At 50.5% G+C, this 13,369-nt stretch overlaps 2 protein-coding genes across 2 annotated transcripts; one reads left to right on the top strand and one right to left on the bottom strand.

Moving 5' to 3' along the window:
- Positions 1-9,594: 9,594 nt before the first annotated feature.
- Positions 9,595-11,388, top strand: LACBIDRAFT_328025 (uncharacterized protein; the record flags this gene model as incomplete). Its single annotated transcript, XM_001882114.1, has 10 exons — positions 9,595-9,757; positions 9,817-9,862; positions 9,894-10,000; positions 10,136-10,194; positions 10,235-10,270; positions 10,343-10,477; positions 10,545-10,663; positions 10,766-10,846; positions 11,137-11,203; positions 11,365-11,388. The coding sequence occupies 10 exons, from the start codon at positions 9,595-9,597 to the stop codon at positions 11,386-11,388; spliced, it is 837 nt and encodes a 278-aa protein (XP_001882149.1).
- On the bottom strand, positions 11,353-12,263 carry LACBIDRAFT_298878 (uncharacterized protein; the record flags this gene model as incomplete). Its single annotated transcript, XM_001881987.1, has 3 exons — positions 11,353-11,791; positions 11,855-12,023; positions 12,155-12,263. 3 exons carry the CDS (start codon positions 12,261-12,263, stop codon positions 11,353-11,355), a joined length of 717 nt encoding a protein of 238 aa, XP_001882022.1.
- Between the last annotated feature and the right edge of the window lie 1,106 nt (positions 12,264-13,369).

Below are 13,369 nucleotides of genomic sequence, written 5' to 3'. Positions count from 1 at the left end.
ACCACGACTTTCTTACCCACCGCCAGCGGAGGAGACTGGGCCGTCTACTTTCCCTTGTCTTTTCTCTGTCTTTTTTCCTTCAAAAAGTAGACCAGAGCGTCTAGCAGAGGTCCTCGCTGCCCGCCACGATGAACAGGCACTCTACTGCCACCATGAACGCCCACCAACGCCTAGAGGCTGCCACCGACCTCGCAGGCCTCTCTCCGATTTCAGACGACATCATCGTCGCCTGTCTTCGCGAGAGATATATGACAGACACCATCTACACCAACATCGGCTCCTCTGGCGTCGTCGCCCTCAACCCCCACAAATATAGGAGAAACTCCCCCCACATGTTTTTCAGATCGCCAACAACGCTTACTACCACATGAGACGGACAACGCAGGACCAGTGCATTTTGTTCAGGTGCGTCGTGGCAACTGCCCCACAGCCTCTTTTGATGCTCATCTATCCATCAACAGCAGTGAGACGGGGAGCGGAAAGTCGGAGAACAGGCGACTCGCCGTCAAGTCCTTGTTGGAGCTCAGCGTCAGCAACCCTGGCAAAAAGGGCTCTAAGCTCGCTACCCAGCTTCCGGCTGTAGAGTTCGTGCTTGAGACGTTCGGAAACGCTCGCACCCTCTTCAATCCCAACGCATCCCGCTTCGAAAAGTACACTCGGAAAGTACACTGAGTTGTAGGTACCGACGACGGCTCAGCGGTGTGAAGACACTCGACTATTACCTTGAGCAGAACCGTGTGGCTGCCATGCCTTCGGGCGAGCGCAATTTCCATATTTTCTACTGCCTCGTCGCAGGAGCATCACAAGAAGAAAGACAGCACCTTCACCTCCTCGACAAATCCACCTACCGATACCTTGGCCAACGTGGGACAGGGGTTACGAGACCTGGGCGTGACGAAGATGCGCAGTGCTTCGATCAGCTCAAAATAGCTCTGAAAACAATTGGGTTTTTCAAACGACACGTTGCGCAGACGTGCCAGCTCATTGCTGCCGTCCTCCACCTTGGCAACCTCGAGTTCACCGTTGACTGACATCGCAATGAGGATGCGGCGGTTGGGCGGAATACGGACGTTCTCGAGATTGTGGCCGACTTTTTGGGCATCCAGCCTGCTGCGTTGGAGGCCGCAAGACTAAGCTTGTCAAGAAGGAGCTTTGCACGGTCTTCCTCGATCCAGATGGTGCTTTTGATAACAGAGACGACCTCGCCAAAACCCTCTACTCGCTCCTCTTTGCATGGTTAAATGAGCACATCAATCAGCATCTGTGCAAGGACGACTTCACTTCCTTTATCGGCCTTTTCGACCTCCCCGGCCCACAGAACATGTCGAGTTGACCCAACTCCCTCGACCAATTCTGTATCAACTTCGCTTACGAGCGCCTCCAGAAGCGTTTATTTGAGAGCCACGTCAACGAGTACAATCTCGAAGGCATTGCGCGGCTCGTTCCCCAAGTACCATACTTCGACAACTCAGAGTGTATTCGCCTTCTGCAGAACTCTCCTGGGGGGTAGATACATATCATGGATGACCAAGCGAGGAGGCAGCTGAAGAAGACGGATCATAACATGCTAGAAGCTTTCCAAAAACTATGGGGGACTCACTCGTCTTTCAAGACCGGCGTGGTTGAGCGGTCTGGGTTCCCCTCTTTCACGGTCAACCACCTCAACGGCCCTGTCACGTACTCGTCTGAAGGTTTCCTTGATCGGAATTTGGACGCCGTGAATCCGGATTATGTCTCTTTACTCCTTGGAGCTATTGATGGGCTAGAGGGAACGGGGTCAATCAACCCTTTCGTCAAGGGTTTGTTCTCAACCAAGGGTATTGCGACGCAGGCGCATCCAAGGAATGAGGACACTATCGTCGCAGCTCAGCAGGCCATCAAGCCCATGCGTGCCCCGTCGACTAGGAGAAAGAACACCATCAAGCGAATGCCAACGGTGAAAGAGGGGTTGGGGCCTGATATCGAAGAGAGACGAGGATGAGGGAGGACCATCAGGTGGTCCTTTGACGAGCTCCAGTCCGTGCGTTGCAGGCGAGTTTAAACCTGCCCTGGATATGCTGTTCGAGACTTTCGATGAGACGCAGTCGTGGTATATATTCTGCGTCAACCCCAGTGACTCCCAGCTTCCGAATCAGTTGGAGGGAAGGAGTGTGAAGGGGCAGGTTAAGAGCACGGGTTTAGTGGAGATTGCGAAGAGGTGCATGAGCATGTTTGAGGTTAATATGACGCCTGAGGAGTTTTGCGAGCGGTATTCGGAGGGCTTGGAAGGTGGAGGCATTTCAGAGGGAGATGCTCATGAGATGGTTGACCAGGCTAGGACAACGTTTGGGCTAGGTGATCAAGATTTGGTGTTGGGTCAACATAAGGTAATATTTCCTTCGTTTGATTGAGGTTGATGCGTTAGCTCATTGTATGGTCATTCTTAGGTGTTTCTCTCCCAAGTCAGTTTCCACAAATTTGAGGATTAACTACGGTCTCATGATGTTGAAGAGCAAAAGCGAAATCGTATTCGCGACCAAGAAGCTGAGGCCGGCTTGGATCCCCGTGGTTTGCACGACCCGTATGCTCCTTATCGGATACCAAACGACGACCTTGAACCTTCACCATGGGGCAACGGTTATCAAGAAGCTTTCAACAATTCCAACCAAGCCCTCCCCCTCGTCTCCAACGCGTCTCCGTTCCAGAGATCCGACTTCCCGGCGAACGAGATGTACGACGATTACGAGGAGAACAAGTCTGTTCGGAGCGAGGACTTTGATGGTCGAAGCAGGTTCACGAGTAACCGCGATGAATCTGTGTCAAACTTTGGGTCAGGGTCTTATGCCCCCTCTAGGAACATGTTCCAGAATACTGACAAGAGGGGGCTCATGGAGAAGGAGGCGCTTGCGGGCGAGATTCAAGAGGGAAAGACGTCAGAGGTGTTGAAGGAGAGTTCGGCTCGTCGACGATGGGTCGCGTTGTGCTGGATGTTGACGTTCTGGTTCCCAACTCCTCTGCTCACCTATGTTGGGCGTATGAAGCGTATGGATGTGCAGCAGGCTTGGAGAGAGAAGCTTGCTCTCAATCTCCTTATCTGGTTCATCTGCGCCTGTGCCGTCTTCGTCATTGCCGTCTTGGGAGTGGTCATCTGCCCTACTGAACATGTCTTTAGCAAGTCCGAACTCGCCTCTCACTCTTCCGTTCTCAATCCAAACAACGTTTATACCTCTGTTCGTGGAGAGGTTTTCGACCTAACTACTGTTGCTGCTACACATCAACGAGTCGTTGGCGTTGTTCCTACCAAGGCTATTTTGAAATACGGTGGACAATCAGCGGACAACATCTTCTCAGTTCAGGTACGTTTTCCGTTTGATTTTCTCATTCTTGTCCTTACTCTTGTTTACGTAGGTCACCGGTCAGCGCTTTGTGCGATGGTACATCAGGTTCTGTCAGCCCTTACGTCACTCTGGACTCCTCAAATAACACAGACCCCAACTCCGTGTACCACGATTTCCGCGCCTTTACCAACGATTCCCGGCCTCATGGTCGTAATGCGATAAACGGCTCGCGTTGGGTTCCTTGGGTACACTCCAAAGGAAATCAGGAACATGGCCAGTGCTGGGAGATCTGCCGCCATCTACAATGGTCTGGTTTGCGACGTCACGAACTACCTCACGAGTCCCCCCGCTGTTCGATCACCAGCTGGTACACAGGCTCCCGCCACGGACACCAATTTCATGTCTGGGGACGTTTCGAATCTTTTCCAGGTTCACGCGGGCACGGATATCACAAAGCGATTGAATGCGCTGAACATCGACAGTGCCGTCCTTGCGAGGCAGAAGGTCTGCTTGCACAATCTGTTCACAATCGGAAAAGTGGACAATCGCCAATCCCCGCAGTGCCTGTTCGCGACCTACATCCTCCTGGTACTTTCCATCATCATGGTGTCGATCATCAGCTTCAAATTCCTCGCCTCTATCAACTTTGGTTCTGCACGCGCTCCGGAGGATCATGACAAATTCGTCATTTGTCAGGCGCCGCGTTATACCGAAGGTGATACTTCCCTGCACAAGACCATCGACTCCCTCGCTCAGATGAAGTACAACGACAAACGCAAGTTGCTCCTCGTCATTTGCGATGGAATGATTGTTGGTTCCGGCAACGATCGTCCAACCCCGCGCATTGTCCTCGATATTCTGGGGGCTGATCCGAATTTGGATCCTGAGCCTCTCAGTTTCGTGTCCCTCGGTGAAGGAGCCAAGCAGCACAACATGGGCAAGGTCTACTCCGGCTTGTATGAGTGCGCAGGTCACGTCGTGCCATACTTGGTCGTTGCGAAGGTTGGCAAGCCGACTGAGCGCAGCCGTCCTGGCAATCGTGGTAAACGAGACTCTCAGATGCTTCTTATGCATTTCTTGAACAAGGTTCGTCATTTCTTTCACGCTGTTAGCTTCTTTCCCTTACGCCGATTAAACAGGTCCATTTCAACTCTCCGATGAATCCGCTCGAGCTCGAAATGAACCACCAGATCAAGAACGTCATTGGCGTCAACCCGTCTTTCTACGAGTACTTATTCATGGTGGATGCTGATACGACTGTGGATCCGCTCTCTGTTAACCGCCTCATTTCTGTGTACGTCCGTTTTCTTTGTCGATATTTTCGTCGGCTTAAGTTACCATACTAGGATGATTCATGACAAGAAGCTGCTCAGCGTTTGCGGCGAAACTGAACTAGCCAACGCGAAGCAATCTTTCATCACGATGATGCAGGTAAGTTTGAAGTTTCTAGTTGGTCATCTAGCGTTCTTACGAACTCTTTGAAGGTGTACGAGTATTTCATCTCCCATCACATGGCAACGGCGTTCGAGAGCCTTTTTGGATCCGTCACCTGTTGCCGGGTTGCTTCACCCTTTACCGCATCAGAACGCCTGATACCCATAAGCCGCTACTCATCTCCAACCAACTTATTAACGACTACTCGGAGAATCGTGTCGACACACTGCATATGAAGAACCTCCTGCATCTTGGCGAAGATCGATACCTTACTACGTTGCTCCTCAAGCACTTCCCGCTTTTCAGAACCCAATTCATCCGCGACGCTCATGCGTACACCGTGGCTCCTGATGACTGGAAGGTTTTGCTGTCTCAACGTCGCCGCTGGATCAACTCGACAGTCCACAATCTCGGGGAGCTCATCTTTCTGGAGCAGCTTTGCGGTTTCTGTTGTTTCTCGATGTGTTTCATTGTAATGATTGATTTGGTTTCGACCCTCACACAGCCCGTCACTGTTGCATATGTAAGTTTTATTTTTTCATTCGATCAGGTATCTGATTACCTCTCAAGATTGTGTATTTGATCTACCTGGCGGCTGGCGAAGGCAAATCCATCCCCACGTTATCGCTTATCATGATCGCCGCGATCTACGGTATTCAAGCCCTGGTTTTCATCATGCGACGGAAGTGGGACATGATCAGATGGATGTTGTTCTACATCCTTGCCATTCCCGCCTTCTCCTTCTTCTTGCCTCTATACTCGTACTGGAAGATGTACGATTTCTCTTGGGATCAAACACGTGTCGTGCTTGGTGAATCTGGCAAGAAGATGATCGTTCATGTAAGTTTTCATCTCTCTTTTTGAGAGTACACGACGCTAACTACGTTATAAACCAGGACGAAGGGAAGTTTGATCCTCGGTCTATTCTTCTCAAATCATGGAACGACTACGTGAGTTTTGCCTGCACTCTTCCCCTTATTTGTTCGCTAACACCCTTCATCAGGAGAACGAGCTCTGGGACAAGGAATCGAATCACAGCATCGGATCCTGGGTCCATCAAACCAAAGCAAAAGAAGCTTATGCAGATTTGTTATACAGCCGAGAAACCTACTACAAGCCTCAAGGACGCAGCTTCCCACCAGCCCCATCTCAGCTCGGCATGTACCCGCCTCCAGGATACCAATCAGGTCGCAATACCCCAAAGTCCCAGTTCCGACCAATGAGCGACGTAGGGCACTTCCACCAGCCTGCCCCATCACGCCCTGCCACCAACTATCTAGATATGCCAATGCCCACGACGCACAGTTCAGATACCTTCGATCTGTTACCCAACCTGGGTGGCGGTGGTGCGCCTGCTGCCGGTGGCGCACCAAGTGACTTCGAGCTCGAGCGGTCCGTCCAAGAAATTATGCGATCTGCGGACCTCAACTCCGTAACGAAGCACGAGATTCGGCGCCAGCTCGAGGAACAGTTCGACATGGACCTGACTTCTCGCAAGGCGACTATCAATGCCGCGGTCGATAGAATTCTGCTCAGTCAGGCGTGATTGAGCGGATTTACGTTGGAAGTCAACCTCTGGATGGTCTACCCTCTATTTCGTCATGCTTGGTACCCCTTTTATGTCTTTTCCTTGACTGACTTTCCTCATTGGTATTTTGAGCCCTCGTGAACCATTTCTTTATTAGTAGCTTACCCTCCATCGGACTTGACAATTAGTATCATCTCACGCAGTAGGATCTCACTCCCCACCCTCTCCGTCATCCAGTCATTAGCATCAGGACTTTGCACACTCTTTTCCCTTATATCTCTCGTTCCTCTGACACCAAAACGTCTTGATAAATAGTTTCATGATAAGACTATAATTATAGAAGCAAGCATATGTGTCTGCTATTGTCTATCACATCATGATCATCATCAACCCATCGTCGACTAATCAAATGGAACGGGCCTCACACCCGGCACCCCTGCCTCGCCCAACTTGAACCCATGCTTCTTCTCCGCCTCCGCCCTGGCCGCAGCAAACACAGACGGCACGGGGATCCCGCAGCAGTCACCCCACCCAACGTCCTTCTGGCCAGCCCCTCCAAGGTCGTCATGTGCGTGCACGTGGTCCCCATGCACTGTCGGTGTTATCACGGGTTTCGAGGACGTAGAAAGCGCGGATGGAGGAGATATAGCAGGCGGAGGCGGAGGCGGAGGTGGTAGAGGCCCGTCGTAAGGAAGGAACGAGCCGAAGAGTAAGTGTTGTATTACTGGGAGCTTGTTGAGGACTTCGGCAAGGTACATTTTGAGCATTCCTGAGTTGACTTTGTCCCATGTTTTTACCTGCAAAACAAAGAGGATGACCGGGAGGAAAAGAGGCGAAAGGAGAGGAAGCTTACGGCTGAGATGTCGTTGAGCATGGGGGAATGCCATCGGAGGGAGGCTGTCTTTATCTGTGTGTGAGAATATGCGTCAACGTCAACAGCGCTTGATGAAGAGGGGGGAAAGAAGCACCGAATTGATGAAAGCGATACAAGCAAATACATGTAGTCTTTTGAGTATTCTTCCGCTATCTCGGGGTCGTGTATCGCCTTGGGACGGATGTACTTATGCCCTGAGCCACGGATCAGCTTTGGGGTTCGAAAGAGTGCGATGACCTTGCCCACCTCGTAGTTGCGCCGAACCGAAGAGAAACGGGAGGAAGTGGTAGTCGTCCAGCCCCCAGACGCCATGCGATCCAGCTGGTTCTAGCCAGTAGGTCGATTGGAGTATCTGCATGATATTTATGTATCTGCTAACGGGTCAGTCTGGTTGTGACTGAAAGATGAGAAAGGGTTACCTCCAGAATAAACGAATAACGATTGGTTTATGGTCCGTTTCTTGTAAGACCTGTAGCCGTTCTAGACATAAGCTAAGTATACGACGCGCTGAGCGATCACAAGAAGGCAAGGAATCCGAAACTTACAGCCAGCACAGGAAATTGAGTTCCATTCCACTCCCGTAATCGATGCGCGTGCGATTGCCCCATGCCTCGCTGAAATAAACCGACAGTTCCTCGATAGCCTCACTTGGCAAACCAGGAAGCGATGCGTGTAACTCCGGTGAGATCTATGAACGATGGTTAGCGAGTACTTCAATCTAACTCCAGGATACACAAATGTACCTTGGAGACACGATCATAAAATGTCCGAAAAGCCGGATTCCCAAACCTCGACGCGGAGTTCTCCACAGGAGGCGTATCCCTCGCCACTCGCTCAACACTGTCCAAGAGGACGAGAACAGCAGCTGCACCCGTAGACAACGAACATTCGTCGGTGAGCCTGATGCCGACGACTGCGTCGTTGAGGACCTCGATATATGAGACGAGCTCTTGGTGTGTGTCTTCGAGGTTTGGAAGTACTCGAGTTGTTCCTTCGTTAGAATCGCTTTGCGCGGAACTTGGAATGCCATATTATCAGAAATTCAAGTTGGTGCGGAGGTCTTATCAAATCAATGCTCAAAACCCTAACCCTAACTTTCAAGCTTCGTAAAACTCTCCTTCATCCTTGCTACATCCCTAAATAACGCTACACACACAGTTTGATTGGACATACGAATGGGAGATGAAGGAAGCGAGAAGTATTTTGCATTATTGTTTCCCCACATTGCCAATTGATGCTATCGGCCAGAGATAGTTGACCCTCCTGCGGTTGGACGCGAATCGTCTCTGGCATTGCTCTCCAACGCGTTCAGGAATCTCCCTCGGAGGCTCGGATCCGAACTTGCAGTTGGATCGTAGTAACTGAGCTCCTTTGGCCTGTCGTTTTATGTAAGTATTCTTTTAGTATCGTCCTTTTAAATTTGCATTCAAGTTGTTCATGCGATTGCGTTTTGAAGGTCTGAAAGTCCAGGTTTGATTCCTCCGATAGTTGGGCTCGATGAAGAACCAGAAGAAATTCATTTAGAGCGACAAACTATCGGAGAATCAAGGGCCCAAAAGGATGCACCAGCAAGTCCGCCGTGAGACAACTTGCATTCATGCCGCAATTCGTTGTCGTCCTCTTGTAAAATATGCGCAGTCTCTCGAGCAGACTAGCGTAGTTAAGCACTTCTATGACCACGTCCCGAAAATTTTTCATTGGCGATTTAGGTTGTTTCCGCCTCGTTAATCTCTCAAGTTTCTGCAGGTGCCAACTTCCTTCAGGCTCTACCCAAGTTCATCATCCGACTATCCCCGTCCGTATCCTATGTTCTCCAGCACTTTTCTTCTCTAGGACTTCAGGATCGTCAATTCGAAAATATTCCGTCATACTCGCCATCTGACCACGGCGCTCAGACAACCAATCGCCTCCTTCACAAATTCCGACCCCGCCCACGTCTTGCAGATTACCTACCACCTTCAGCGGGCCCTTCTTAAGCCCTCTCGGAAAGCTCGCGCAGCATGCCTATCATCGACGCAAGTTGATATTTTTTCTTCTTTATTCACAAGGGAAACATTGCGCAGATTTTTACCCCCTCAATGATTATGTGGTCCTACTCCAAGATAACAAGGACAGGGGAGTTGACGACTAGTTGGGGAGGGCAGGAATGATAAAAGTGGCGATGACGGCCAGCTGGGACTGACTGCAACAAAATAAGGATGCGAACTGTCTCCCGTCACGCGGCGCGAGGACGATGGGGATTATTATGGTGAGCCTTATGGCCCTTAACTGTAGCCTGTCGATTCATTCTGCTATCACTCAGGAAACACACGTACCAAATACCTCCGACAATGGAGCGATGACCTGGGAAGTTGTAGTAGGGAAATTCGTGTCGCGCGGGTTGCATTAGGACGCGAAGATGAATTTTCGGAGGGCAACAACCGGACAGAGAGTGCAGAACGATGCTTTTAGGGTGGGTCATTTATGATCATTTCGGTTCGTTCATTACCATGGAAGATCCTACATCTCAAGTATTTCGACGAAAAAACAAGGAGTCTTTCCGTGTCCACCACGAAGGAAACGATGAAGACGCGTCCCAACTCATGAATGGTGAGACGCAATGCGGTACGCCGCTTTCCTGTAACGTCCGCCCTACCATTGATGTTCCTTTCAAATTTCCGCAGACTGCAGAGAATCATGCGGCGAGAATTTGGAGGACGTTGAAATACGGTAAGTAACTCTCCTGCCCTGCATTTCACAGATCACATAATTTGCTCCAGACTTCGCGAATCCATCCTCAAGTCCACATCACCTCGATCAGTTGGACAACCACTGACAAGCTTATGACGCAGATGCTTAGGCCGCGGCGTGGGCGGATGAAGGCTTAGGCAATGATTGAAATGGAAACGGGTTTGAGGCGTCACGTAAAAATCCTGGTTTTTCCTCTCATTCGTTTCATACTAATCAGAGGACACAGGGGCACATACTTGCACGAAATTTTAGACATCGCTTCCTCTGCTAAGACCGAGTGGCTACTTCGAATGTCGAAGCTGGTGTCGGTTGTGGGTTTGCGGCATCATCAAGAGTGCCCTTTCTATACAGTGCCGCACAAGGTCTGATCAACAACAGCAGTCCGTAGTGCGTCAACACTTTTCGGTTTGATGTAAGGCTTTTACTCAATCTCCACTTCTTTTCCACATCCGGACACAGGTTTATGCCACCATATACAGGCCAATCAATGTCATCAAAGCGCCCCAAGGCCTGACAGCTGATAACTGCAAGTCTACAGCCAAATGGAGCGAGCATGTCAATCATGGGAAGTGGCTATGGCCAATTGAATACCAGGTGCGTAAGACGATCGTTCCTGTTGGCAACGCGTAGGGTGGGCTTACGTGGGATCTATTGGATACAGCTGAGAGCATCGTCGACAATGAGCTGGGAGCGTAGTCCGGGCCGTGCCCCTGAACTCACAGATCGTCTACTCTACGCTATGCGCCAAGATTCATACGGAATGGCCAAGGACTCTACGTAGTGGGTAGACCGGTAACCGTTTAACATTTACCTAATGTTCTTCCCAACAGTTACTGCGCGATGACCGTTTTGGAAGTAAGAATAATGTAGCAAATTTATTAGCACACTCCTAGATGATATCGGCTCTCTACATCAACGTAAATTCATTGTCAAGTTCCAACGTTCTTCCCAAGCCATGCAATCGTGAGTATGCCTCATAGAAGACATGAAGACTTCAAGACATTGTGCACTCCCAATCACCCCCGACAACTAGCAATCGTCTCCGGCCTGTCCGTCTGCGCAAACCTCACCAACTCATTCACCTGCACCCACCGCTCGTCCTCATGTCCCTCATAAGAACGCACGCACTTCAAATCGGGAAACAAACCATTCAAATACCGCCCGATGCGAAAAGCGTCCCACGCATCCCAATCGTCTACTACCGATGCAATCATGAGCGTCTTCAGTTCATGTTTGAGCTCTGAATATAATAGTTTCCTCGATGATAAAAAGGGTTGTACTGCTTGTATGTCGCTCGTATCTAGGGGTATCCGCAGTTCCGTAAGCTTGGGACAACGTTCCACGAGGACTCGAAGAGACTTCATCCTCGGCCGTATACGAGTGGGAGGGAGGAACGGGAGAAGGAGGCCATTCAAGTTTGGCCAGGTCTTCGCCCACTCTTCTATCAGGTCATCGCTGATATCCATGAATTATCCACGTAGACTGAGCGTGCAGAGGTTGTGTAAAGGGAATAAAGGCTTTAATGTGTCGAGAGGTAACTCTTCCGCCTCCGCGTCCTCTGGTGTTAATCTGAGCCCGAAACATCGTAAGGAGCTAGACCAGCGCGAAACAAAGTCCTCAACCAAGAGTTTCATGTCAAATCCTGGTTCAGGAGGTGAAAGGCAGACAAAGGTGTCTAGTTGGTCCGTGGATATGTTGGCAACGAACGATTGGATGAATGGGAGCGATGCGGAGATGGTAAGATTCCTTAGGTGTCTAAAGCCTATGATATTCGCCAAGGGAGGTATTGGTGAGTCTATGAAATCCAATTCGAGGTCTGTAAGCGCCGACAGTGCCCCAGCCCCTCTCCCCTCAGTATAATCTGTCTCCAGGGTTCCTTGCCTCTCGACGCGTTTCATTTGCTTACACCTAGATGTGGTGTTTTGTTAGTTAAAAACGTGACGTAGAAAGATGAAAAAAAGGGAGACTTACTGATCGCAAACAGTCCTAGGACCCATCGGCCCAGGGCCCCATTTTTCAATGCACTTGTTGTCTTTATACCGTCTTGGGAAACCGCATTGTCTGCAGATCCTCTGGCCTTGGGCGTTTGTGGCTGGGAAGACTTGGGCGGGCGGTGCGACGATCGGTGCGTTGATTGGGCCTTGGAAATTAGTCAGTTAGTATGTTCATTAAGGATGAAGGAGACGGGATGGGGAAATGGAAAGGGAAGAAGATTTGTGTGAAGTAACACGAGAAAAGAATAAGTCGGAGATAAGAATTGAGAAAAGATGCCAGGAAAGACATCAGTTAAATAGAAACAGAGCGAAGGGCGAGGAGAGGAGAGGTGTATGATAGAAAACTGAGAAAAGCAAAAAAATTGAAGCGTTGAAACGGATCGCATAGGAAAGAAGGCTTCTGATATCTGTCACCTGAAACACAGAAATCGAGAAGAGGGTATTGCCAGATGCAAGAGAGCAAACAGACGACGTCCGTTCCTCGACAAGACGATCCAAAGGCCAGAAGGAACACGCGACTTACCTCCTGCTGGTCCTCCAGGCCCCCCAGCCAACGCACCCACAATCCCCCCTCCTCCAATACTACTCCCACTAACCGAATACTTTGGCTTCTTCATGGGTGCACCTGTAACGACCGGAGCAAAGACATGAGTCTGATACTGCTGAACCTGACCCGGCTGAACGAGTGGACCAGGTTGTCCCACCAGCTATCTCACGTCCTTCCTCGGGACAGACTGATTAGCCGGATACACATACCCAGCCCCCTCTTGTGCTTGTTGACCCTCGTAAACGTGTACGCGCATGCTGCTACTACCCCTCCTCGGCGTGTCTTCGTGAGTGGTGGCTCCACAGATGCGGGGACCCATTTTGAGATGCGGTTGTAGTTGGTAAAGGAAGACTCGCCATATGCGGTGGTTGTTGTGGTTGTTGATTCGCAGCGATGCCGTTGATGGCGTCGGCTGTAGTGGCTTCAAAGAGCATCTCATCAACGTCCAACGAAGCGCTGCTAGAGCGACTTGAAGACCTTGAATGGGGTCTACGCGAAAGCGCATGATGGGGATGTTGAATGGAGATGTAAATGTGATGAAGGGAGGGTGTGTGGGTGCGGTTTGTGGTGATCGCCGGGGGACATGATGATTCTAGGAGCGGACGGGGTAGGGGCCGGGTATCCATGCTGCTCCAGATGGATATGCTGAGCCGAGGGATGAGGACGTAAGAGAAGTGCGCTCGTTGAAATCGAGGTGTGGTACTTACCAAGTCGGAATAAGACATCCTCGGTTCTCCATTCCCGCGGGATCGTTTTGATGGTGGGTGGGTGTATATGCTTTCTAAGCTTGGCGTGCGTGCTCTGCGGGATGTTGTCGTGGTTGATGAAGAACTAGTAGGGGATGTTAAAGCAGGAAAAGGGGTCCTTGTAGCATGTCTCCTCGGTGGTTGAGAAGTTGGCGGTGGTGGAGGTGCCATGGAGGATGTACCCAGCAACGGAGTACCA

The sequence above is a fragment of the Laccaria bicolor genome, genomic scaffold (genome assembly GCF_000143565.1).
Source record: "Laccaria bicolor S238N-H82 LACBIscaffold_15 genomic scaffold, whole genome shotgun sequence".
Classification (NCBI taxonomy): Eukaryota; Fungi; Basidiomycota; class Agaricomycetes; order Agaricales; family Hydnangiaceae; genus Laccaria; species Laccaria bicolor.
The sequence above is the reverse complement of the archived record's forward strand: the minus strand, read 5'-3'. Positions and strand labels throughout refer to the sequence as shown.